The sequence below is a fragment of the Alligator sinensis genome, unplaced genomic scaffold (assembly GCF_000455745.1).
Source record: "Alligator sinensis unplaced genomic scaffold, ASM45574v1 scaffold853_1, whole genome shotgun sequence".
Classification (NCBI taxonomy): Eukaryota; Metazoa; Chordata; order Crocodylia; family Alligatoridae; genus Alligator; species Alligator sinensis.
In genome coordinates, this window is record NW_005842005.1 from 281723 (window position 1) to 309278 (window position 27556).

General features: G+C 42.9%; 1 protein-coding gene across 2 annotated transcripts in view; it reads right to left on the reverse strand.

The window, feature by feature from the left end:
* Positions 1 to 27556, reverse strand: part of ST6GALNAC3 (ST6 N-acetylgalactosaminide alpha-2,6-sialyltransferase 3) — a 368411-nt gene that overhangs the window by 62364 nt on the left and 278491 nt on the right. The window contains exon 4 of one of the 2 annotated variants that reach the window (XM_014519046.1): positions 25099 to 25140. The exons of the other annotated variant lie outside the window; for it this stretch is intronic. Within the exon in view, the coding sequence (XP_014374532.1) occupies positions 25113 to 25140 (28 nt within the window). The 3' untranslated portion in view covers positions 25099 to 25112. Of the gene's footprint in view, positions 1 to 25098; positions 25141 to 27556 lie in introns of those variants that run through there. 2 annotated transcript variants of the gene reach the window in all.

Sequence of the window (27556 nt, forward strand, 5' to 3'; positions counted from 1 at the left end):
GTGGTTTTTCTTAATTGGCTATTGACCTGTTGCTCCAGAGCCATTCATTAAATCTGTACCAACAGGGTGAGTGGCTCTAAGATCCTATATAGAAAGCTGTATAAGAAGGTAATTACTGCCAAGTCATGCTCACAGGTAGGTCCAGTTAGCTTAATGAAAGGAGAGAGGAAGACAGTCCTTGGACCCACAGAGGGAATTTGGGGATCTTAGAAACAGATAAGCTCAGTAAAAAAAGGCTTAGGCTTTCTTTTCTGTACTGGTTTTGAGTTACTGGTAGGGACAAGCTTAGGAAGGGGCAATTTTAGAAACTAAAGCCCTCTTCACTCTGTAGGGTGGTAAGGACTCAGCCTGTTCATACTCACATCAGACACAATAGATTTTTGTGACATATAAATCATGCTAAGAATTTTAAATCCCTTGTACATATTGGTTCTGCAGTCCTTGGCTTCTTATCTAAAAGGTTTTCCATGAACTGAAGGTGTTTCACTTTTCATGCCTCTATAAGCTTTCAGCACAATCTATCCTCAATTAAAATTACCCTCCATGCTCACATTTTTTTCTGTTCATCCTATCAATCCTAGTGAAGTTTAACGTGACAAAATTCTGTTCTTTGAGTACTGTGTTAGAGTCTTCCTGGGATTTTAGAAAGCTTTAAGGGATGTTGACTATTCCCTAAATTTGGAACAGTTGGGCCAACGCAGTAACTTAGATTTGCAACTGCTTTTATGAATAAATCTCTCTGTTCACATTCCTTTTGGTCTGCATCTTTTCAAATGTTCTGGTAATAGAGGTGGGGCTTTCACATGAATTCAAATCTTGGTTTACCTTGGTACTGTTGTGATAATGCTAAAATTCCCATTGACCTTACTGTGATCAGAGCTAGAACTATGCTGATTAATTTGGAAAATCCTACCCCTAAGTCTTTCTTCTCTTGAAAATGCTTGCAGAAAAGGCATCAGAAGTAGTCTGTAGTTTAGCTCTAGGATGTTTGCTGTGCAGGATGAATTCTCTCTGGAGAAACAGCTTTTTTCTTACAGAGCCAAATGACAGAAGTTTTGTTTCTACAGCTCAGCCTTTATTCCTAAGCAACTGAGAAAGTATGCCTCCTTTGCCCCATAATCCATGAAGAAAACATTGCCACCGGTTTGCTTCTGTTCCCAGGCAAAGTAAGAAAAGTAATACCCTTATATACTTATGAAAACTGGCCTGTACCCTTGGCATGAGAGCAAAGCAATAGCAACAACAAAAATCCAAAGCCCATACTCAAACTTACAAGCTCTTTGTTCATGCTCTCCTAATCACTCTGAAAAGACATAACAGTAGATATTTTAAACTGTTTATATAAAGCCCAGTCTTGCAAGGCCCTGAGTTTCTTCTGCCAGGTGCTAAGCAGTCCCAGCTCCTATCACTTTGGGAAGGCAGTTGAGTACTTGCAGGACTGAACTAATCATTTATATTTTTATGCTGTCAGATGACGGAAAAATTGGGGATCACGATGAGTTGAAAATAGTCACTAAGACTATACTGTTCTTTGTAACAGCCACAGAATTGTGTCCTAGAACTAATCAGCTAAACTGCATATGCAAATATTTAAGTGTTATGTGGCTGAGAGCTAATTTCTCAGGCTGGGAATTCAGGCTGTAGTCCAATGTCATGTTATAGGGAAGTCAGTGCTCCTGGACTAGTTTATTAAAAGTCTGTAATACAGTATTTGCTTTTCAATCATCCACTGTTTTATAGGTAAGGGTTTCCAAAGTTTTTAAATATGACATGAAAGTGTCATGGCTATAAAAAGCCAATATCTAGATATTTCCAATGAAAACATTCTGAATATTTATAGGAAGAAATGGTGTCTTCATTCTTCATCTTTCTTTCTAGAACCATCCCAATATAGTACTAAATATGGTGGTAACATTGTGATGTTAACCTTACCAGAGATCAATATTGGGGTATAGGTAGAACAAATCAAAACCAGGAAAAGGATTTAACCTTTGTAAAGGATTTTTGTCTAATCCTCGATCTGAAAACCCCCTCAGATTTCAAACCTAGAATCAGATAGGAGCTTTTCCTCTTTGAAGCAAAACCTGCTAATCAAGAGAAAGTTGCCACAGTATATTGTGCTCTACAGCATGTATAAGACTGGTGATAAGGGCTACATTTCAGAAACTGAATGGTATAAGTGCACACTGTATCAATAACAGTCTTAATTAACATTATAATAGTTGTAACACTGAACCATTTCCTCCTGTTTACACTGAAATCAATGAGAATTTTACCAATGGGAGCAAGATTGTACCTTAAATGGATTGATTTAGGTAGCCGGACTACTCAAGGTGGCTGAATATAGTTTCAGTCAAATTCCTAGTACGCCACATCCTCAATATAGATCACCCTCAAATTTGCATGAGAATTCACAAAGAATAATTTGTTCTATTCATTTACCCATCTTGATGTTTGTGGATTTCCTGAATTCTGTCTATTATAAGCTTGACCCAAAAACCACCAAAGTCAGGGAAAACATCCCATTGGCTTCAATGCTTTTGAGACCAGGACCTATTTGAACATATTTGATCAATATCATTTTGGTTATCACTCTATTAACTAATTACAGATACTCAATAATCAAAATTTCAGTTGTGCTGCTTGCAGTTATCAGTTAGACCAGTCTCGTGGAACCATGCCTATTCCACACCTGGATGACCATTTCCAAACAAATATTTATACATTTCAATTTAAATGTTGGTTCTGCAAATATTCACTTATGCCTGAAATGTTGAAATTCACTGCAAGCATTTTTCCCAGATTCTATTGCACAAATATTCATAGTCAATGAAAGTGAGGCTGAAGCATAATTTATTCAAAACTGACAGTTACTGTTCATGGATTTTTATTTGTCATCTATCTCTGTTCAAAGCAGAGGCCAAAAAATGATTTTACATGGAGACTGGACCTTTAAACATAGCCCCCCTTAACTTAATGCTGAGGCATACTGCTGGGTTATATTAAGGAGCCTGCCCCACTGCTGCCTGTGATGTGCCTGGCTGGTAGAAGAGGAGTTACCCAGTAGCACTGACAACTTGGAAAATTTTAGTTATTACAACATTCATTTTACAAAAGAAACAATATCAATTTCATTTTATTCATCCTAGGATAGCAGCGTGGGGAGAGATGTGGCACATCCCAGCTGAGAAAAAATGTAGTGTGGATAATCACCCTCCCTTTGCTCAAGTCAGTCTTCAGAATTAGTATTAATGCCGTGACACCATGAAACAGACATATGGAAGTGTTATTTCTTTCTCATTTACCAAACAGATAAGAATATGGAAATAGTTTCAGTCCATTTGTTTGATGAGCTTCCTAAGCCAGTAATAAACAAATCAATACAATTAGTTTTGGCTCATCATCATTAGAAACCTTTGCTGCTGGGACACAATTTAATTATACCTCTTGTTCCACAGCAACAGAAAACCATTGGAAATGTTTTTTTGCCAACTATTGAACTGGGAGGGAGGAGCAGAAGGAAATATCTGTGATGCAGGGGTTTTTTTCTGAGCAGGGTATGCAAGATGCAAAGCATATTGTGCAATACAATTTTTCTGATTGCATTTCTAAAATATTTCTGCCATTAAGTGCTTATGAGCAAGCCAGTGTGAAACCCAGCTGTAAAATGACTGTGTATACGACATGCTTCATGTGAATGTTGCAATTAATACAGCATGCATCAATCACTCTTGGAATTGATTACAAAGTGCACTAATCCTAATTGATTAATTAAGCTGCAAAGTTACATACAGTACTGTCAGTTAAAAAAGCCCTCACCATATGTGTTGCTAATGTCATTCCCAAATACTTTTAGACTGTAGAGATTAATGCTGTTGCTTTGCTCTCAGCTGTGCTTCCAGCGTCTAACAAGTGGGGCTGCATTACATGTGGATGCCTTTTCAATAACTAATCCTTTAATATGCACAGTGTTGCTCCTAACTGCATCAATTAGTGATAAAACTGAGTACAACCCTAGATCCAAACATCCCAAAAATATTTTGGTGGAGGGACGGATTGAAATTTGCAAATAGCTCCTGACCTAAAATTTGTTTTCTGTTGCAGTAGCATAAATTTTGGAAGAATTCCACCAACAGATTTACACCTGGGGGCAGAGGGTAGAATACTAAACCCAAATTGTGGATCCATCCACCTCCCCTCCCCCACACAACTTTTAGACCACCATGGTCAAAATTCAGGTCTGGTTTTAGGAGATGGTTTACTGTATGAATGCAAGTCCAAAAAGAAGAGTTGTCCTTCAAACAACCTCTTTAAAGTTCAAAAAGTTAGGCTTGGGCACATCCATTCTTTGCCATGGTTACAGTATATGTTCATCATAAATCATCTAACTGGCTGTGAGGTGGACATCACCCAATGTAAGATGATCCTGCAATGTATACTATTGACCTGTCTGGCCCAGTCTAAAGTTATGTTCAGGTTTTTGGAGTTTGATTAATTTCCTATTTTTTGGCTATCAAAACTGAAATTCAGTATTTTTTTGGTGGCTTTTTTTTGTTCAGCTGCAAGGCTGCCATGGTGGTTTTTGAGGAATTCAGTTATAGTTTACCCAAGATCAGTAAGTCTTCCAAGATCTTGGAGGTGGCAGAATGGGTAGTACTGATATTGATGGGGCTAGTGCCTTTGCCTGCAAAGGCAATCTTACTGGCAAACTTCTTCAGTGCTATGTTCAGCATGTCTAGCTGGTACATTTGAACTCCTGTAGACTGATGGAGCTAGTTGGATCCTTATGGCAGACCAGCATTCCTGGTCCATATTCTGTCTATCTGTCCATCAAAGTGTATGTGATAGCTGCAGTCACTTGGAAGGTACACAATCATCTGTTAGGTAGAGCAACACTTAATGCTTCTGAAATTTCAAACAATAAGCCCTACTGTTATTGATTCAGTAGGTCAACCAGTACTTTCAGGGTATGGACTAATGTACATTTTAGATACTTTAAAAGGGGTAAGAGTAGCTGCCACAGGAGTCTCTTGCAGGGTAACTACATGTATATTGTCCTGGAAGGTTTTTAAATGATAGTCATACTTTGCCCTTGATAGGTCCAGATTAACTGGTAAACACATTGGGAAAGCACTCACTGACATTAACCCTTTTGAGGATCACTAATATTGTCTGTCGCTTATCAAATCTAGAGATGGCAGCTGAACATCCAATTGATCTTTTATGCAGTTTGCTGCATTGACAATTGAATGCTTAACAGGCGTGCCATGTAAAGGCTGTTTCACCACCATTACATCTATAACATACCATCTACTCCCAGATGTCTCATATTCATACCAGTTTGCAGAAAGCTTTGCACAATCAATATAAGTTCTCTCAAAATTAATTACCTGAATATTTTAGAAGCGTGTGCCTGTTGAGGCACTGGTGGGCAATACTTTATCATTATCATCTTCGTTATCAACTTATAATTGAGTGGAACAGAACAAAAATACCCCCCAAAACATCATCAGTCACATTTTTTCTACTCAGCTCTCTGAAGGGTGGAGATAGGTTCAGGATTCACCAGTGAGGATTTTGAAACATCAATTCACATTGAAGTATGTGAGGAGAGTTGCCCTAAGGAACCTCAGCAATGCCAAAGTGACACCACTGACAACTAAGTATCTCAGCAAGACAGTCACAGAGTGAGTATCTGAAGGTTTTCAGAAAATAACAGGATTTTTTAAAGCCTCTTATACAGGCCTTTACATTTCGCTCAGCAGAAACTGGGAAAAATAACGAGGTCTGTTTCATGTTTGTTTATGATTACTTTCCCTGTCAGTGTGGACACAATCTAGGGTACTTTTGATTGCATACACAGGAATGCATTTGCCCTTCCTAAGGTTTAACACTTTAGCTTCTCTATCATCAGGCCTGTGGGTTGTAATCCAATAGAGAGGTCTACCATCACTTAAATCATCATCTGAGGACAAAGCCATTAAATACAACAGAGTTGATAAAAGCAATAAGCTACTGGTGGTGAAATGTATTGATGGCTTAGCTCTGTAACAAATTTATCAGGCTCCTCTATAATGTATTATCACCAGTAACCAGCGTGGTTGCAAGGAAGAGAATGCAGTTGCTGGGACTGTTAGAAATAAATGTTGGTCCTTCTCAGACTGAAATGTTTTGCTTTGTCATACTATTTTTGAAGTACCTTCCTCATCCTCCCAATATGACACTAGTTGCAGGACAAGAACCCCCCCCAGATAAAATGAAGGACAGGTGAACTTATGGGGAGTAGTGAGGTTGCAAGCCTTTTGGACTGTGAGGAGAGTTAAACAGTTACTGAATCTTGAATGACTTGACTCCTGTCCTAATTTATTTTCTCTGGTGTGAATCCCTAGAAATGCCAAAGAAACCTGAATCCAAAGGATCTTTTGCCCTCAAAACAGAACAACACATAGATCAAAACTAAAACTGGAAGTTTGGCGTGAAAAAGCAAGATCCATTTTCCTGGACATCCTATGCTGTACAGTGTGGGAAAACCCCTCAAAACAACATCACAGCAAAATAATATATAGTTCTGCTCCCTGAATTCTCACAGCTATTAGTGCAACAGGAATTTACTAACTGCTTGAGGGCCAAAGTCCTCTGAAGTCAATGAAAGTCTCCATTGTTGCCAGGTCTCGTGGCTGTATTATGACTCATGCAGTACTTAGTGTTTTTATTAAAGCTTCAGCTCCTGGAGTCATTTGATTAGATGAGAACTTGGGCTTTCAATAAGTAGAAGCAATTTTTTGGCTATCAGAAAACTCCCCCTGTAAAATATCAGTGCTTTAGAGTCAAAAACCAGAAGGCAAGTTAAAGAAGCCCACCTTATTTCTAAAATTAAGAATTTTAAATTTGGGAGGGTGGCTTACTTCTGACTTGTGAATGATCTGGATAGACAACACCAAGATTACCACTGAGGTCCCCAAAAGACTCTGTATCAGGCCATGACTATATGTGTGGATTCTGCCTACATGTTCCCTGGTATGTATGCATCAATGCCAGTCTGATGATGGGTGCAGATACCAAATCTGGAGATAGACTCTCTGCATCTGGAGTTTTCTGCCAGCTACATTGGCTAACACTATACCATTTAGCTGAAATCCAAGCAACAAATTGTAGATAAGTCAGCTGAGAGCATCGGTGAGATTTCATGCCAGGAGAAAAGCAAGAGGTTTATTAGTATACATCTGGAAAACCCATTCTGAAAAAAACCACATGCACATGTATTCCAGTGAGTACTCAAATGAATGCACAGAGATGCTGCACCTTTATTTGGACATCTGTCATACAAAAAAAATCATAGTTAAATTTGTTTCTGTTTTTAAAGACATTATATGCAAATAGATATGATAGTGCAATAATAGATAGAAATTTTAAATGCAAACAATCCTGTGGTTTGTTTGTTTGCTTGGGGTTTTTTTTGCCCCTACAACAATCCTTTCTGTATAGAACCTAAACAGGGAATTCAGATCCACAGCTATGTACCTTGTTCATTGTGAGCATTCAGTACATTCTACCCTTTGCCTCTTACAGGAGTTCCACCAAAAATATCACAGTTTAAAGTAATAGGGCCAAATTCTCTACTGGGCTAAAGCAGTCACAGAATTTGCCCTATAATTCCAACCACTTCAGTGAAACTGGACATGTTATAGATTAAGATCTGAACTTGGTGGTAATACAACATGCAAGACTACTGCCTTGGGGCAATATATACCATCCAGTTTTATACAAAAATCTTTTATTTCAATGAGGCTTATGACAGTTCAGTATAATTATAGTACAGAGATCATTTCTCTGCTTTGTATTTTCTTAGTTTTAGTGAAGATCATTTGGGATATTAAAGCAAAAGGTCACCAGATGTTTTCATGTGTAGGGAGGCAAGAGCCTTAAAACAAACTATTCCTTTTTCAAACAGGAGAAGCATTTTGATGTCTAAGGCATACTGTGAAGCCCATCTCTTTACCTACAATATGTTCTGAGTGAATGGGCTGAATAGGAGCTAGTAGTGGAGCTGAGTTGAATGTTTTCTGGTTTACACTGGATCAGCTTCTATTATGTAATTAGCTGTGTATATGCTTGGCACACTGGATCACACTGGATCACTGTGCACTACTATAAACTGAAATATATAATACTTTTACATACACAAGCTGACAAGATGTCTGACTTATGTATTGTCCATAGCTTTAAGTATTTTTATGTAGTTAAAATCTCTGCCATACCATTCCATCAACATAGCTTCTTGCATTGAATATATTACTAATTCAATTTGTCACTTGAAAAGAATTTGAGTTGAGATAAAGGAGGCAATGTATAAGAATTCCACCTAATCTTAAGATTCAGTAACAAGGAACAGTTCCAGTATTATAATTTTACTTCTGAAAAGAAAGTCTTTATATAATCACTCAAAATTCCAATTTCTCTGCATAGAATGAAATTCCAAATGGTTATTGAGAGCAATAACGCTTATGCAAACTTACTGCAGTTCAGTGACTGAACATTAATTCATACCATAATTAAAAGCAAATCTTCAAAGTTGTCTCTCTCTCCCCCTCAGCATTTAATACAAATTGATGACACAACACAACCACTATCATAACATCTTTCTTCATGGATTATTTTCTTAGTTAGTTTCACACATTCAAAGATACTAAAATTTGACATTCGTTTTACTGCCTCTTTTCAAATTGCAAAGACTGGCAGCCTGCCTCTAATTTTCAGTCAGTTTATAATTTAAATAATAGCAATTTAATGTAGACTGATTTACTAGGAATAGCTATACGTTAATTAGCATATACTGTATTTAAATGTAGTTACTGAGTTTAAGCAGGGGGATCTGTATATGTGTGTATTCCAGTAGACAGAGACATTTACCCTTTCACATCCGTTGCTGTAATATTTGGCTGCAGAAAAATGAATTAACGCCACAGCAGGGTAGTACTTTTTTACTCTGCACACGTAGATGCAGCACGTGTAGACGCTGCCCTGGCTGGCTGGGGCACGAGGGTGCTTCAGTGCAGGGGCTGCTGCTGCCTAGCCCTGGACTGGAGTACCCTTGTGTCCCAGCTGGCCTCTCCACAGCATGTTGAGCTAGGTCGGAGCAGTGCTGGGCTGGCAGGCTGATCCCCTGAGCCTCCTGCCAGCCAGTACTGCTTCGACTCGGCTCAACGTGCTGCAGTCCTGGGTGCACAATCAAACAGCGTACCCAGGTGCAATAAACTCCAGTGCAATAAGCACTGGATTTTATTGCTGCACGCTAATAGTATATTTAAATGCACCCACTGACTCCTAATTGTGTGGCTGGTGTTGATAATAGTACAGATATTCCTCTAATCCTTTCTTCTTGTTTGCAATATCATCCTTTCTATCTTGCAATGCATGTAAAGGTTTAACTCAGGTTTAGAATAAACTGCACAGATGGAGAATTTAACTCCTTCTACAGTTTATGTGCAGAGTTGATAACTCAATAGGTGGTACTTTTTCCTCTGAGTCAGAACTGAACAGTACCCCAGTTGGGATACTGCACACTGAGAAGTGATAGGCTTGATTCTATTTTTCAGTGAAGTAATTCAGCAATAGCTGCAGTAAAGCTGGTCAGATTACACCCAAGTTAAATCAGGGTCAGTGGGAAAAGTATTAAACCTCTTTTGGCTTATACCAACTGTAAGGCCAAAGTTTTGTCATACTGAAACCACGGTGTAACTTGCAAGATCAGAGAGGTTGGCCATAGGTATCTGCCCAAATTTGAGCTTGCATGACTGTTCCAGCTTGTCAAAAACATGGAATTTTTCAACAAAAAACTAGGACAAATTTTCATTAAGATCTGTGTGAAAAAAATTCCTTACCCTCCTTTTTTATTTAGTATGAATAACTACTCCCTTCCAATCTATGTATTTTCCCTGCAGTTTCAATTATGCATATTTCGTCTTTCCTTTCATTCTTTAAGGCTTGTGTGCTTTTAAGCAGTTGCTGTATTGCATCCCAGAGGTAAATGCATTTCATGGTAGATGGAGAGACCCCAAATAAATAGGGATGCTAATTATTTCATCTTATTTTGAGGTATTTTCTAGAAGCCCCCTCTACCCCAACATGAGCTGTTATAAATAAACCCATTGAATAAAATTATATACTTCTAGTGTCCCAGTAGATCTGTTCTCAATTTTTCTTTTCTGTAAAATCAAACTCAGCTTTCTTACAGATAGTGGGTAGATATTTATTAATTCCACTAGGATTATGAGTTTGCATCAAGATATAATACCTACACTAAATATAAGAGTAACTTGGAAAGGCCAACATGATATTTTGGACTTGTTCAAAAGGCATTTGGATCCCCAGATCAGTGGAAGCAATGTTGAAGTGGGTTCCCTATTGATTGGCATATGAAAATGCAATCTCCATAGAATCAACAGGACTCCAATTCTTATTGACAAAAGAAAACAAATGCAGGTGGACCCAACTTTCTCAGTATCGTATAACAGCATCTGTGGCCCCTTAAATAAAATAAAATTGCACTTAATATATTGAGACAGCAGCCAGATCTATGGACTAAGATGGAAAAGACCAATGCATAAACAATTCCAAGTCTCTGCATTTAGAAATCAGCCTCTGGTTCCACCTATTTCACAATAAAACAGTTTGGCAGTTTTGTAGAGGTGAGAGAGTCCCCATTCTTCACCCTTGAAAACTAGCTGGAACTAATATCTATAATTAAAGTTAATTTAAAGGAATGTTTGGTCCATGCACAGATGAACTGGCAAAAGCACTGTATCACAGACTATGCTCTGTGGATGAGAAGTGCTCAGCACAGCTGCAGGGAGCCTGGTGCCTGGTAACAGCTGTGCACAGCTGGAGCAGCTCATAGTTGCCTTCCTGGAATGGAGGATATGATCCCATGAGCTCAACTCTAGCACAAAACCACCTGGCTGCCAAGTCTGGGGGGATACCCCTGAACCCTACATTGCTGACCACTAGGGCTGTGCGAAGCTTCAGTCTGATTCAATTTGGCAGAGATTCGGCCTGATTCTGATTTCATCTCTCCGAATTGAATTGGAACTCTCTGAATCACATCAGAGGGATTCGGAAAGATTTGGCGATTCAGATATAGACACAGCTTTAAATGTTTTTTCTACATACCTCCAGGTACCAGGTGGCTTGTGAATGCTGAGATGGTGGGGCCAATGAAGTGTCCCAGAGGAGCACAGGGGCGCTGAGCTGAGGGGGTGGAAGGTGGCCAGGCCCAGGCAGGATGCTCTGATTACGGAGGGGTTCCCTCCCCCTCCCCTGTTGCTACTCCTGACCAGCCAGGGAGCCAGCAGGGAACTGATAACACAGCATTTAGCAGCTCATCAAGAAAATAAAAGCTTCTCTTGTTAGTTCAGGCTCTTCCTAAACAGCTTTTTCCAAGGAAGGAAGGGAGGGACATTACCAGCTACCTGTTGATTAGCTCCAAAAAGCCCTAAGTGCACACTGTCTTGTCTGCCTTACATAAACACCTTTCAGCATTAGCTAGCATACCACATGCTGGATATGGTCCATGCTGTGGGAGAGGGGAGAAGGAGAATCCTTGCTTGAGCAGGGAGTGGTGAGGGAGATGGGGTGCCAGGGGAAGCCAGGCAGAGGGGTGAGACCAGCTCTGCAGTGGAGCAGACAGAATAGCCCAGGGCTGCAAAGCATCTGGGATGCTGAGAGACTCTTGTTTAAGTTAAATCAGGAAGGGCTCTGGGACAGACACTGCATAAATAAATAGGTTTGACCCAAATCAGTTAAGTCTGATAATACATTCAACCAAGTTTATCTCAAACCAGTTTCAGCCATTTTCAAATTGGTTCATGTGCACTGAACATCTGTTCTGTTACAGGTTTAAACCAGTTTCTGATTACTTGAACTGCTTTATGTGTAATGTCTGTCCCTAGCCTTGGTTATTTTATTCCTCCTTGAAATTCTCAACTAAGAAGGGGCATATGCTTTCTTTTCACCTCCTCAGGACTTACCTCTCTGGTTTGGTTTTCATATCACAGAATCATCAAAAAATAGAGCTAGAATAGAGCTTTTACTGTCTTCTAGGTTCAGAAAACCCAGAAAAAGAGGGTCCCTCAGTATATGAACATCTAATCTTAAAGGTAGCAAAAGGGAAGAGTTATCTGCTTGAATTCTAAAATAAGTAGTATGCTAGAAGACTACACTCACCTATTACAATGTACAGACATTTGGGGAGGTTAAGGGAGCGGGGGTTAGACCAAGTTAAAAATGGCCACCTAATCTAAGGTAAATTGAGATGGGGAAGGCTGGTGGGAGGAGGTTGGAGGAATCTGGGAGACCAGAAGACTCAGTGGGGAATTGTGTGGGCTAGCAGAGTCCACAGGAGGGATTGGGGAAATGGGAGGGGAGTAGCAGGAGGGATCATCACAGGGGTGACTGGGGGGCAGCAAGAGGGGAGGAGGGATCATGGGGCTAGCAGGACCTGCAGGGGGATGAGGAGGTTGGTGGGGTCTGCAGGAGGAATCAGGGGGACAAGCAGGGTTGGCAGGGGAGTTGGTGGGTCTGGGATGGTTTGGTGGGATCATAGGGGAGCTTAGGGGAATGGGGGGGCTCACTCCCCCCACCCTCCATCACCAGGGGCTGTTTTTGGCCCCCTGAACCTCCCTACCCCCATAGCCAACTACTCCCCCTAATCCTGCCTACTCTTCCCCCCATCCCAACTTCCTCAGCTCTTTGCACCAATGAATACCAGTAAAACTGGCACTGGGAGTGGTTTGTGGGAAGTAGTATTTGTTAGGCTCACAGTGAGGGCAGGGCGACTGGCTGGTCCACAGCTTGGGAGGCAGTTGTCCATCTGGGGGTTGAGGGCTGGAGGGATAAATGTAGGCTAGTGCCATGTGGGGGAAGTAGGAAGAGCCCTGGGGCTGGGGCCAGCGGCTGGGCTTTCCTAGCTCTGGGGCTGCATTGGGAACTATACAAAAGTTCAATTAGATTATTTTCACCAGATCCAATCTAAGTTAGACTATCTTCAAGGTTCGATTAACTTAGATTGGGTCGGCCATTCTTAGACCTATTTAACTGTCCTGAACTTCTGTACAGTTTGCACTTAGATCCACCTAACTAGAGATCTAAGTGTGAAGACTGCACCTGGGTGAACTAAGTTAGATCAGGTAACCATTTTTAACGTGATCTAGCCCCCAACTTCCCCAAATGCCTGTGTGTACCCAGTATTGTATTACAGTGTCTAACCAGTAGGCTGAAGTAGTAACTATAGCAGACTAATTAAGAATTAATTCTCACTATGTTATTTTAATGTGCAGGTGTATATCTATAGTTTACCCTAGACCCTTAACTTATTTAAATTTTACCACTGGCTACTCAGTGGGATTGAAGTTCTTGCCTTTAATAGTTAATATCTCTTCTAACTACATAGTTGGTCCAGTAAAAGACAGCACCAAAAAAACCTTGCTTCTCTTTAATAGGTAATACATTTTACATTTGCATTCTGCGTGATGAAACCATAACTATGACTTTAAGGGTCTATACTTTTTATGTCTCTTGTCTGCAGGACTAATATCAAAGATTCAGATAAATGTGGACATCATACAAAGTATTACTGGGAGTTGTTCACCATTAAAAAAGAATGCCTTGGGATCTATGTTGTATATACGCACTTCATCAATTTTTGAAACTTGTATTGCTTGACTATGTAGCAATAGCAATGGCAGGAGTGTCACTGAGATGTTTCTGTCCAAATGTCTCTCCTGAGTAAAAGATGTTTTATAGGGTTGATATGTGACTCTAGCAGAGCAGTTGTTTTAGATCATGCCAGTTCTTTAGTTACAGCTGAAGTCTTTGTTCAGAGCTGAAGGTTAATATTCTAGTCACTAAAAATACTAAAAACTGAATTCTATGAAGATGGTATTTATATAATATGTAACCAGGAAATATATTTGATCTGATACAACTTATTTCTTATATATAATCTTTCATATAAAGGATCATAAAAACACTTTGCTCTGATATACAAGCTAATGGTCTTGAGGAAAAATAGATTGTTTTATTTCTTGTCAGATAACAGCTGATTTCCCAACAATCACATTAGAGCACAATCTTGGAGTGCTGCAGCATAAAGCAAATCTGTGCTGTTATGATTTACCTTCCTTTGCTGTTCTCAAAAAGGAGCTAGAGGAAGGGGAACATTTTATTTCTTGCATTGAAATCCTAGGAAGGTCTATTGGCCAGGTAATTTTGCATGTAATCATTGAGAAGCTTTTGAATTAAAAGAGCCTAAACATCTTCTCTGAGTCTGCAACCTCTCCAACCAATTCAGGGCTGGACTGGTAAGATTTTTAAACTGTAAATTTGTAATACAATTTGAAGCTCAATTTTACTAAAAGGAAGAACTTGAGGAAACAGAAGAATCAATGATTGCATATGAGACATTTCAGATACTGGTTTAGGGTCAGTGGTAACATGCGAAAGTAACTTTACATGTAGTCAGCATTTTTGAGTGATTTTCAAACACCTGTATTATATGTCTTGTTAGCTTCTTCACCTGCTCTGTTCAGTTCATTTGCCCATTACATAGTGTGGATTATCATTGACAAGTTTAATCATACAAAATTAGGGTTGGAAGGGAACTCAGGAGGTCATCTAATCCAACCCCCTGTATTTTTTTCTTTCACTTTTAAAAGGTGCAGTGGTTTGTAAGTATAACTGCTTTTATCTGAAACATTTAAAAATACTGATAAGAAATGCAATTGTTTAATGTACTAGCCCCTTGCTCTGAGAGACTTCAGGTTAAATCTAGATTAAATAAAAATGTTGTAATTTGATCATCAATCCCTGGTGGTGGTTCATTCACATCATAAAAGTACAGTGTAAAATAGTTGGATCAGAAATCTTTGCTCAAAAGAGCAACCAAGGACTAGAAGAGCAGGGTTGCAGAAGTTCAAGACTGACGAAAACCGACAGAACTATATGGGGGAATTTACACTATTGCTTTCCCATAGTACACCTGGTTCTCCTCAGTGCTATTAGTCTATCACTTTCGTCAGTACTAAAATTAATTGAGCTACTTGAAAATAAGTGAAGAGATTCAAAGAGCGAAAAAGACTTGGCTCTTCAAAGCTGATCAGGAATCTAACCTAAGTCTATAGTGACAGAAAGTTATTACCACTAGATAGTAATTTGATGGTCCATGTGAGGTGAATTGTTAATCTTAGTTTAGTTTACATTAGACAGGGTGTGTCCACATACCAAAAAAATATTATCCCTCAGATAATATTGGCAGCCTATATAGAGAGGTCGAGGGAGACTGAGCTTTAAGGGCAATGAGTTCTGTTTAATGTATATTTTATAGGTAGTTTAGTGTTTCCATCATTCAGGGATCCAAGTAAAACACTTACAGTCACAGATGCTGTGCACTGGTGTGGCTTGCATTATCACTCTCCATGGTGTATCTGGTTTTTCTTTATCTAATAAGGATTGTACAGAACTGTGTTGCATGTAGTACTGAAAGATATGTTGATCATGTTTATAGACTGTTAGCAATAATGGCATATGATGGGTGCTTTCTGTGCTGTCAAGCACAGGAACCGTCTGAGATGAGCTTTGTAATTCTCCTTTCTATAGTTATCACAGAAAAACATTTAAAATGCCTTTTAATTTTTAATACCAATGTTGGCTATGAAGTCATTTTACCCCATATGTTTGTGCCATCTCTACTGTTAGTCACAGAACTATGGATATACAATGACGAATAAAGAAGTGGCAAAACTAGAACTTATACTTTCCCTTCACACTATCAATTAAAATGCTGCCAGCTTTTAGGAGAGGAGAACTAGGGATCCAGAAGCAAATTTTCAATCTAGCAACTCTTGCTGTTGGTGAAATTGAGACACTGGACCTGAACACTATAGAGTTTGGGGCAGGGTGTGTATGTGTTATTCATATCCCAATTAAAATTTTGCAGTTTAGATTCATTTCTGTTAATGCAACTTTTCTACTGTTATAATAACTAGGACTGAACAGGAGCGTGTATGTCTCTGTTCACTGAGTTTGATATTGTATGGGGAGCAAAACAGGATAGCAACACAGTTATAAGCCATTTTGAACAGGCTTTCTTCAGCTAATTCAATTAATTTCATGCTATGAGATCACTTATAACAGCTTGTGTTTTTCCCCCTCTTTCAGCCACCAAAAATGCCTAATGCAAAGAGAAATACTGTATCTGATTCCAGTCATGCCATTCTAAAGAAATTAATCTGAATCATCATTACCTTAAACACTTCCATTCAGAATGATTTTTATGATGAGCCTAAGAAAAGTAAATGGTGTTTCAAATAAGCACCTCTATATATTAAATCAAATAAATGAATGATAAAGTGCTGCCACTTTTTGGTTATAATCTTGTTATTGCTTAGAGCAATTTCTAATGCAAATGTGGAATGATGTAGAAGAGCAATTTTCTTTGATGGGCAATGCTGACTGCTGGAAATTGGACAGAAATGCAACTAGTCAGATGTAGAATCATAGAAAATTAGGGTTGGAAAGGACCTTAGGAGGTCATCTAGTTCAACCCCCTGCTCAAAGCAAGACCATCCCCAACTAGGTCACCCCAGCCAAAGCTTTGTCTATCTGGGTTTTGAAAACCCCCAAGGATGGAGCTTCTACCACCTCTCTGGGTAACCTGTTGCAGTGTTTTACTAGCCTCTTAGTGAGAAAATTCTTCCTAATATCTAACCCAAACTTCCCTTGCTGCAACTTGAGACCGTTGCTCCTTGTTCTGTCATCTGCCACCACTGAGAATAGCCTAGCTCCATCCTGTTTTGGACCCCACTTCACGTAGTTGAAGACTGCTATTAAGTTTCTTCTCAGTCTCCTCTTCTCTAGACTAAATAAGCCCAGTTCCCCCAGTCTTCCCTCATAAGTCATGTCCCCCAGCCTCCTCACCATTTTTGTTGGCCTCCACTGGACTCTCTCCAATTTGCCGAAATCCTTTTTGTACTGGGGCCCCAAAACTGAAGACAGTACTCCAGATGTGGCCTTACCAGTGCTGATGGAGCCAAGCTTTAAGAAACCTCTGTAAACTCTGCCCAGATCAGACGATAGATTTGTTCCCTGCAAAGTGTAATCATTACACAAAAAGTCAAGTGAGCAAAAAGGTGGAAATGATGATAAAGGCCTAGTTTGGCACACAGCTAAAGAAACTAGAGCTGTTTTGAGTTGCAGGTTATTTTAGGATATGTGCAATTTCTTGTGAAAATTTGTAGTTAGAGAACTCCACACTGTACAGCTTTTATAAAAATGTATCTATTATGGCCTGATTTACGTCTTACCTACTTAAAAGTCTCACTGAGTTCATTGTGAATTTAGGAGGGCAAAAAATTCAGCACTAGGCTTAATGTACATAACAAAACATAATATCTTTTAAATCTGTTGTAAATATAGTTGATTTTACATGGTTAGCATTTCTGAAAATCTGGCCATTTATGTAAACAGGGATTTAAGAGCCTGACTTTAAGCTCCCATATTTGAAAACTTCGGCTTTAGGACAAATTCCTGACTCTGATGGTGATTTACTATGTCCTATTCTAACTCTGTGCCGAGTTTGTTGTAGCAGCTAGGATGCAATCCTGCTGACCCTAGAGAAGACCTTGGGCCACTTGGTCGATATCCCTATGGCGAAGTTTTATTATAGAATGGGTGTGGTAATAGTGATCCATCGTTGTGTGCTGCTTGAAAACCCAGGGATAAAATGCTCTATGAGAGTGCTAAATGTTGTTAGGAGCTAACTAGGGGCAGAAAAACTAGAATTCTCACCTTTTTTTTTAAAAAGGGAAGACACTTGGACAACTATCAATCTATTTTGTAGTGGAAAAATTGTATAATAGCCAGCATGGGCTTGTCACCTTTATTAATGAAGTAATAGAGTGGGTATATAAAGAAAATGTGGTAGATTATAATATCACTCTAAAATAAAGTACAGCAAATTCCATGAGAGACTGAAGGCATATTATCTCAATAGCATGACATGGTGATGGGAAACAGCCAATTATAGTGAAAGTAATTGCATGGGGCCTCTTCAGAAAAACCTGTGGTAGAGGGAAATAACACTAAACCCCTTTTTGCAGGGGCTCCTTCACATTTCCTTCTCAAGAAAGCAGGGTTTATAAGTCTGTGCTGAGCTCCTTGGAGCAGCTAGGATGCAGTTCTGCTGACCCTACTGAAGACTGCTGATGTCAATGCGTGGTAGCACAAAAGAGGAAATTCTGGCACCTCATTTGATGTAAACCAGTGATGTTCAACTTTCTGGCCCTGCAGACCAGATTTGTGATGCAAGGATAGCCCATGGGCTGGATCCTGTGCATAAAGTTGATCTGTGGGATGCATCCAATGTTGGGTGAGCATATGGGGTTGGTCTTTGGGTTCAATCTGGTGTACTGACCTGGCCCAAGCTATTGGGGACCATAGTCTGGCAATTAATTCTGCCAGAGATCCCCCAAAGCCAAATTTCTAGACCCAGGGCAAGCCCCATGTGCCGGATGAAAACATACCATGAGTTGGATTCAGCCTGCAGACCAGAGGTTGGGAAGCAGCCCTGCAAACAATTCCCCAAGGCATGGAGGAAGACAGGGTGTAGCCACATGGCTGTGTCTACACCCCCAGAATAGAGCAGCCACAGAACAGATGGCATTGTAGCATGCTGAGCTCCAGAAGGCAGTGGACTTTAAGAGGATACAGTGGCACCTTGCCTGTTACTCAGTCTGCTGCTCTGCTAAATTCCCAATGCAGGGAAAACCCGATTGCCTCAACTACCCATTCTTAAATGACTGAAGACAGGGCGAGTGGGGGGATAAAAGAACTATTTATATTAGATAGTGATAATGAAAAACAAGGGCCAGTATGTTAGTCAATAGGGGCTTTAACGAAATTGCATTAGCTGTTGTTATAGTGAGTCAAATAGAGACTAGAGGATTTTATAGAAACTTTTCTGGATAAAATCATTGTAATATGAGCACGTTTTTTAAACCAAAAGGACATGCTTCCAAGACCGCTAAGCTCCTGCATTAAAAAAACAACAACCATATTTCAACACTTTTTTGCACAAAATGTTTCCCATTCTCAGGATAACTTTAAAAATATTGAAGCAGCATCACAGAAATTCATAACAGGCAGTGGGAAAAATGGAGGGAGGGAAGGGCATTATTTCTTCAACAGAAGAGCTTGAGGAAATTACATGAATTGAAATTTGTTTTTCTTTCTTTTCCATGTGTGTGAATGAAGCTAGACTACTGCTAGTCAAGGTCCTTATGATTTCATGCTGTTTTTAATACATTGTACTTTAAACAGCCTAACATTGGGTCTTTTAAAAAAAAGTCTTACCCATTTAACTAGTTCATATTTTTGCAGCATTTTGCAGCTGTAAACCATTACTGACAAACTAAGGAACTGTTCTTAATAACTATTTGGATAAATGGATCCAGAAAATTGCATATTGATGAAAAGAGTTTATGTTCTTTGCAATCAAATATTTTCTCACTGGCTTCATGCAAAACTGCTTGGCCAAACAGATTTCCCCGAGGCGCTCTCAGTAATGAATCCAAGATTCTTTTGTTTCTGGTTCCTCTCCGAACACAACAGGAAAGGGTAAAACATGATGGCATAGGTCTGTTGTCTCCTTTAACCCTCTGGGATTATTTTCTCTAAACATGATTGTTAGAAAATCAGCAGTTTTCTGCCATGGAAATAAAACAAGCCATTTTCCTTCCAAGCAAGAGTGAAAAATCTAAATGCTATGAAGCCCACTCACTCATGCTACATTAATTTTTAAAAGAATCAATTTTGTAATCTTTCAGTTATGGTATATTATAATGATGATAATCACAGGGAAATCAGGCTTTTCCATTGCTTGTAGCTGTGTCATCAGATGGCTTTTAGCTATGTTGGAGACACCTGACTAATAAACCAGGCATTATTTATTTATATTTTATTTTTACTTATTTAGAAATGTATTAAACATCAATTCCCTTAGCAACTGGTGATGTTGCAAAAAATTAAAAGCAAATAAATTATACCTATTGCTACAAAAAGGACAGCTAAAAGCCACTACTGCAGGCAGTTTGTCTCCAACTGTCATAATTGAAAGGTATTAAAAAAAGGCCAAACAAACCACGTGCAACTTGCATCATGCCCTGAAGGCTCACTGCCAACCTTGGTTTCTGTGGGACACTAGAGAACAAGTTTCTGGACCAGATGTCCTCTTTCGAAACCAAAACCTGAGAGTGAGGGTGTTCCAGCTCAACTCAAGTAAGAGGAATCCCGGCCATACTGATTTTAAGATTGGAAGTTATGCTTTCACTGGACATCCAGCAGATATGGGAAAAAGAGAGGTACATCTCATTCAGGGCCTCAAGTATGCTTTACAGTAGTATAACCTGGAGGGGACAAGTCTTGGATAACCACTGGTTTAAACATTCATAACTACAGTAAACGTTCTGTTAACCAGCATCTTACAAGCTGGCATGCTCCACTAACCGGCATTCCAGCTTGTAAGATAAAGTGAGCCTGGAAGTCCCCACCGTGGCACTTCTGGTTTCTCTGAGCCCCCACGGCCTGGGGCAAAGCAGCCTGCGCTGCCAAGCCCCCATGGCCCAGGAGCATAACAGGCTGTGTGGGGCTGTGTGAGGCCCGCCTCCCTGTCCCACGGGGCCCACAGGACCCGCAGGAGGGGCGGCGATCTGGCAGGAGGGGCAGCGGGAGAAGCAGCAGCCCGGGCCACTCAATTAACCGGCATATTTTGTTATCCAGCATCCCCCATTCCCGGGGGATGCTGGATAACATAGCTTTTACTGTATATATATTAATCCACTGCAGCTCTGTGACACTGTGGGTGCATGTACATGAGCCACTTTACTGCGCATTAGCATAGTTTACTGTGCAGTAAGCATGCGCATCTACACACGCACACACTTACTGCGCGGTAAAAACCCCTAATCGCAAGTAAATTTGATCCCTGCAAATGCAGGTAGCAAATTTGTGTGTGATCAGTTACTGCACAAATTTGCTCCCAGGTCAGCCCTGCAACTAGCGGGTCGGCCTGAGGCTAGCCCCAAGGCTCCGGACTGGGAGCCTCTCCTGCCCCAGGGCTGGACTGCCTCTATGGCAGCCCTTGCCCTCAGGCCTTTAAAACCCTGAGGACATTTTGAGCCCTGGGGGACACAAGCAGGGAGCCTGAGGCCACTTGAGGCCCCTGTGTACTCCTGAGCAGGCTGCAGGTCACCTGCTTCAGCCTGCCTGCAACCTGGTGCCAGTGCCTGGCACTGCAGTGCTGTGCGCCTACCAGGCCCATGCTGTCCAGGCCTGCAGGCTGCTGCAGGCTCCAGCCAGGCCTACCAGCCCTCAGGCTCAGCTGTAGGCATCTTCTGGCTGCCGGCACCAGCTCCACCTGCCTGCAGCTCACCTGCAGCAGCCTCCTGGAGTCTGCAGGTGCTGTGCAGCATTACCTCTGCCACGCAGCTGCCAGTCCCATGCCAGGTCCCTGTGCTGGGTGCTGTAGGAAGCTGCCTAAGCCCGGCAGCACAGGGACAGCTGCGCAGGGGCCCAGAGCACCAGTGCGGGACCCATGATGGTGACTTTCTTGCCGATGCCCATGTCTGTGCCTACCCCCGGGGCCCCAGTTGGTCACAGGAGGAGACTGGCGACCCTGTGGTACTATGGGGTGAGGCGGAGGTGCAGTGCCAGTTTGTGGCGGGGGGGGGCACTCCAATGCCCATGTCTGTGAGGGGCTGTCAGCCTGGATGCAGGAGTGTGGGCACAATCAGTTGACACAGCAGTGCTGCATAAAGGTCAAGGCCTTGCAGGCACAGTGGGTTGCCACCACTGACCACAGTGGCTGGGGAGTGCCTGTAAGTCCATGCCCTTTATGTGGCAACTGACAGACATCCTCATGCTCTGGGACCCAGGCTGCAGCTGTGCTGTCTACAGCAGCACAGGCGGCCTGCTGAAGCCCCCACCCCGAGCTGGCACCCTCAGTGACATGTCACTGGGGGAGGGCTCCTTGGGCATCCAGAAGCCCCTCCTGCCAAGATCCCCAGATGCACCCTCCACCAGCAGCTCAGGGAGCCCAGGCCAGTGTCTGCCACACCAGCTTTACAGCCCCAGCTCCCTCCATGAGGTGCAGCCAGCCATGTCACTGCCAGCCTCCAGCAGCCCCAGCTCCTTCCTGGAGGGGGCCCCTTGTCTGGGTGCCTACTTGCTGCATCCCACTGTCCACTTGGAGCTGCACACCATTGCCAACAGCAATGACTGTGTGGCGCTACCAGCCATATAGTAAGGCCCACACAGGGATAAGGTGATTCCTACTCCAGTCCCTGACCCTGGCCTCATTCTCTGCCTGATCTGCCTGCACTGCCCTGGCCCCAGGTTCCCCCCACACAGCATGCAGTGAGGCAGGAGACAGTGCAAAACTTTATTGAGCACCTTGTGCCCATGCAGCTAAGTGAGCATGGGACTCTGATGCTGAGGCAGCTTGGGCTTGCTCCTCATGCTGTCATAGCTCAGGGTCCCATGTCTGATGCGCAGGTGTGCCTGGGGCACCATAGCCATCAGCAGCAGCAGGGTATAGTGGGTCGAGCACCTCTTGGTCCATGCAAACAGCTCCTTGTGTATAGCCTGGGGCATGTGCAGCAGGAGGATTGCTCAGGGGGTTGGGGCACAGCAGGGGGATTGTGCAACTGTGGCCCAGGGTGGGGCTGGCCCCACGGCACCTCCCCGAAGAAGACCCCTGCAGGGAGGGCAGTCAGCTTCTCATCCCAGTCATCCGGGAGCCCAATGCCCCCCCAAGCCTGGATGCTGGGAGCTGGACAGCAGCTGGCCTGCAGGAGGAGGAGGGGAAGAGTGGGATCTGGAACTGTGGCAGCAGGTGCTGCCAGGAGCCTGGGCTGTCCTGCCCTGAGAACAGGGCAGGGGAGGCAGGCTGTCTGCAGCCTGCACCCAATGGCCCACCGACCCTGGGGGAGCAAGTGGGGATCGGTGACTTGGCCAGCTGCTGCCTGGGTCTGGGTTTGCCCACCTGATTTACCATGGTACCTAGGCACCTGTGCATGCCTGACCCCTGACCTGAGGCTGGGTAGTGCAGAGACCCTAAAGCCCAGTGATCTTCAGCAACTCGATAAAATTAATGCTTTTATCAGTTGCACAGTGCAGCTGCAGGGCACGTGGCAGTCAGCATGGCAGCCAGCAGGACCCTGGGGTGCTGGTCATTGCTACCATATGGAGCAGCCATAGCACAAGGAGGCAGAGGCAGTGAGGAGAGCACTGCCGTGTGCTGTCCCTGCACTGGGCATGCTGCTCCTAGCCAGGGTGGCCAGCAAGTGGGGCTCCCTTTTGAAGACTGTCATTTGGTGCAGGGGAGGGGTGGTGCCAGGCTCCAGGGTCTGATGCTGATGCATAGGGCTTGACCCAACGCATGGACTGGCCCCATGCCATTCATCTGGCCCATGGGGCCAAAAGCTAGAGCACCACTGACAAAAACAGAATAAAACCAGCATAGCTAAAACAGTACTATGGTTTTGTTTAACAACAAATGTCTGCAAAATCAGATGATGTCTGATCAAACTTTAAGTTCCCTGCTGCTTTAATTCATGCTACAGAAATCCATTAATAAATATTCATACACAATTCCCACCTCCCACCAGAACATTTTTGAGCAATGGAACTAATGGAAGTAGTGATTGCAAATCTCTAACTCTAGATTCATTCTTCCAGATCTGCTCTCTCTGACCAGCTCATGTAAAACACCGGAAGGAATCCAGTCCTCTGATTTAAGTGAGCTTGGATATCGTGCAGAGCCATATTCCATTGCCCTGTGATATTCCACATCAGCTACCATCCTGCTCAGTGAGCCAATATTAGGGTGACTATATGGGACAATGTGAAATCTAGAATGATGTCTGCTCCCTCTACTCCCCCCTCACTGCTGCAGGGAGTCAATGGCCCATTATTGACCCATTGTTTTTTACTTTACAGGTGTTAGTAATCATCTGTGAAGTAACAATCAGTGTTAATAGGACTTCCTATTTCACATCTCCTGTTTCTCTGCCTCTTTGATCTACACCCCACACCCAGGATGCTCATTTTAATTTTTACCGGCTGGCTGGGGCCAGTCTCCAAAATCTGGGACTGTCTTGGTCAATCTGGGACATATGGAGAAAAAGTGTGTTCAAGACAGTACGTGAACAAATATTCTTTCTTTCACAGAGGAGGATAGCAAGCTGATGATAAGAAAGACAATAGATCAGCGTAAAAAACAAGTAATGAGGAAGGAAACTGGAGCTAAAAAAAATGTAGAAAACTGTCAATAAAACAAAGAAAAATTACAAATCAAACAGGAACAATGGGCCCAGGATAGATAGCATGATTAGTTGACTCATTATACTGTGATGAGTCAATTAATCCAACAGTAAGAGACAGAAGGAGCAAAGGAAAGAGGAAGAGGACTGGAAAATCTGGAAGGGTTGCTCAAGGGCAGCCCATTGGCTTCTTGGACAGCATATGCCTCAGGTAGGTATTGAGTCCTCAAGGCATTGAAAAAACCGCAGGCTCGTAGACAGGGTAACTGGGTATTGCACAAATACAACAAGGGCCTACAATCTTGCATGGTTTGACTTCCAAATCTTTCCCTGGCATAAGGTTTACTAGAACAGAAAAGGGAAAAAAAACATCCCTATCAGCATGAGAGGCTGTTCGAGACTAAAGAATCCAAGCTACCAAGGGGAACATCCCAGGGGTGGTGCTTGTAAACATCCCAAACTGTCTTTTCACTTCACAATCCTCTGTCTCCAGTTCCTTTCCAACTTGAAGATCTCCGTTTCTTATCTTGTGTTTTTCCTGTTGGTTAAGGGTAGAGAAGGTGATGTGGAAGGAAGCTGGTGGTCCATTCTCCCCTACTCATTCTCTCTTGGCCCCAGGGATAGAGAAGGTCCTCTGGATCTGTAGAGGCAACTTCTTTGGAGATCTCTACCAGGGAAAGGGCTGCCTGATGTGGCTGTTGATGCCTTCTCCCTAATTCTAAAAGGTACTTTGGGTTCGTATCACATGCACTGGGGAATGGGATTAGAGCTGGAGAAAGAATGAAAGATGATTTATAAAATGTCAAAGAAGTAAATAAAGGAGATAACCAAGCCAGTGACTTCTCAAAAGGCAGAAAATTAGCCTGAGCTAATTAAATGCCACAGTGCTATACTGAAGACATTTTCTTTTGATACCAGCAGGGAAAAATGTGTAATACAATCACTACAGTTATATTTATAAAAGCAGGCTCAAAGAGGCTTCACTAATGCATACACATTCTACCTTAGAAGTGGGACTGATTAAATCAGGGGCAGGCAATTATTTTGGGAGGAAGGCTGCTTAACAAGATTTGAGAGCTGTCGAGGGCCATATAGGTAGCCCTGCCCCTTGACAGTTGCCCTGCCCCCTGCTTGCCACATTGGGACCAGAAGTTCTGCCCCCTAACCCTTGACCTTTTTCACCAGAAGTCCTTCCCCCACCCACTCCTTTTGGGAGGGGGGGAGGTTGCCATCTTAGAACCAGAAAAAAACCCCAAATCTTATACTAGAAGTCAAACACCTACTATAATATATTTTAATTTTATTCTAAAAAATATTCGTCATTCATAGATGTTAGGGTTGGAGGGACCTCAATAGATCATCGAGTCCAACCCCTCGTCATGACTTGTGATTGTGTACTATATATAGAAGGAATTGCATAATAACTCAAAATAAAGTGTCAATCTTTTATAGCGTGTGTGGTAGGATATGGAAGTGTGTTGGGGAGTAGTGAGAAGGTGTGGTTGTGTAGGGAGGCATAGGGTATGTTGGGGTGTATGTGTATGTCGATGAGGTTGTGGGGGCAGGTTGTGGGTGTGTGGGGTGTGAAGGAGGGTGGGGGCTGTAGGGACCCCCCTCATACACTCCCCACATTGTGCAGCCCCCACTGCCTGGCAACAGCAGCAGGCAGGAAGGTCATGGCTCTTTTGCGCAGCACAGGCACAGCTCTGGATAATGCTGTACAAGGGGAGGGAGTGGAGCCTGCCCTATCACTGGGGCTCCATGTCCCACACCCACAGCTCTAGCACTCACAGCAAGGGAAGCCCCACACTGGAGCCTGTTGCGCAGGTCCCCGCACTCACTGGGAGTGGAGAGGGCCCCATCCCCTGCTTCCCTGCAGTGTCCAGCACAGGGCTTCCCCACTGTGAGTGTGGCACTGCAGGTGTGTGGCACAGAGCCCCTGAGGAAGAGGCAGCCAGCACTGCATTGGAGGCAAGGAGTGCACCCCTGCACAGCCTGCTTGGCCGCTTCTATTGCAGGGGCTCTGTGCTATGTGCCTGCAGCTCCCATACTCACAGTGGGGAAGCCCCACCTTGGACTCCATGGGGAAGCAGGGGTGGGGCTCCCTCCACTCCCAGCAGTGTGGGGCCTTGCGCAGCACAGAGCGGGAGAAGCAGCAGGCTCCAGTGTACGGCTTCCTCTGCTGCAAGTGCTGCAGCTGCAGGCATGCAGCATGGAGCCCCAGTGATAAGGCAGGCTCTGCTCCCCCCCGCACAGTGCTGGCCAGAGTCACACCCCACTAGGTGCCTGCGCTGGGCATGAGCACCCTTATATCCCCATCTGCTGCTGTAGCTGGCAGCTGGGGCTGCACGCCATAGGGGGAGCGTGTGAGGGGTCCCTACACCCCTCCACTCTTACACCCACACCCTTACCAGCTGAGCTCCGTGCTCATGCTGCCCCTCTGGGTGCAGGCTCCATGCTGCACTCCTGCTTCTGCCCAGCTGCAACTCCACCCCCTTCCACCAGCCCCACTAATTCCCTACCTACTGACCTGAGTGAACAGGTTCTGGCTGCAGCAGGAGCACCGTCCAGAAGCTGCTGGCTGGGCAGAACCCTTCCACCCACGAGGGTGGGAGTGAGGCCCAAAAGGGTATGTTGGGTTATATACGTAGGCACCTCACTCCCACCCTCATGGGCGGAAGGGCTGGGTAGGATGCAATTTGGGCGGGGGCACTGCAGGCTGAATGAAAGTGTCTGGTGTGCAGGATCTGACCCATGGGCCATATTTTGCCTACTCCTGGATTAAATGCTGCCACTCCCATCTCTAATTTATTCTGGAGTCACCAGTTATTGCTCCATAATTAAGAATGAGTGTTAATCTTTACATTTAACACACATTTTTAACTACTTGCTTATCCATGAAAATACAGCAGGAAAACCTGTGTCTATAAAAACAAGTATTAAGCTAATTTATGACAACATATACTTTAATGCCTTAATTCAATAACCAATGGATACTGAAAGCTTTTACTACTAGACAGGGTTAAAGGAGCTTAGACATAGGGGTGTGCGAAGCAGGCCCTATTTGATTCGGATTTGGCCCAAATAAGGGACAGTGATTTGATTGGTTGATTTGGATCACTGTCCCTGATTTGATTTGGCTGAAGCTGAATCTGAAGATTCAATGCTGATTCAGAGAATCAGCG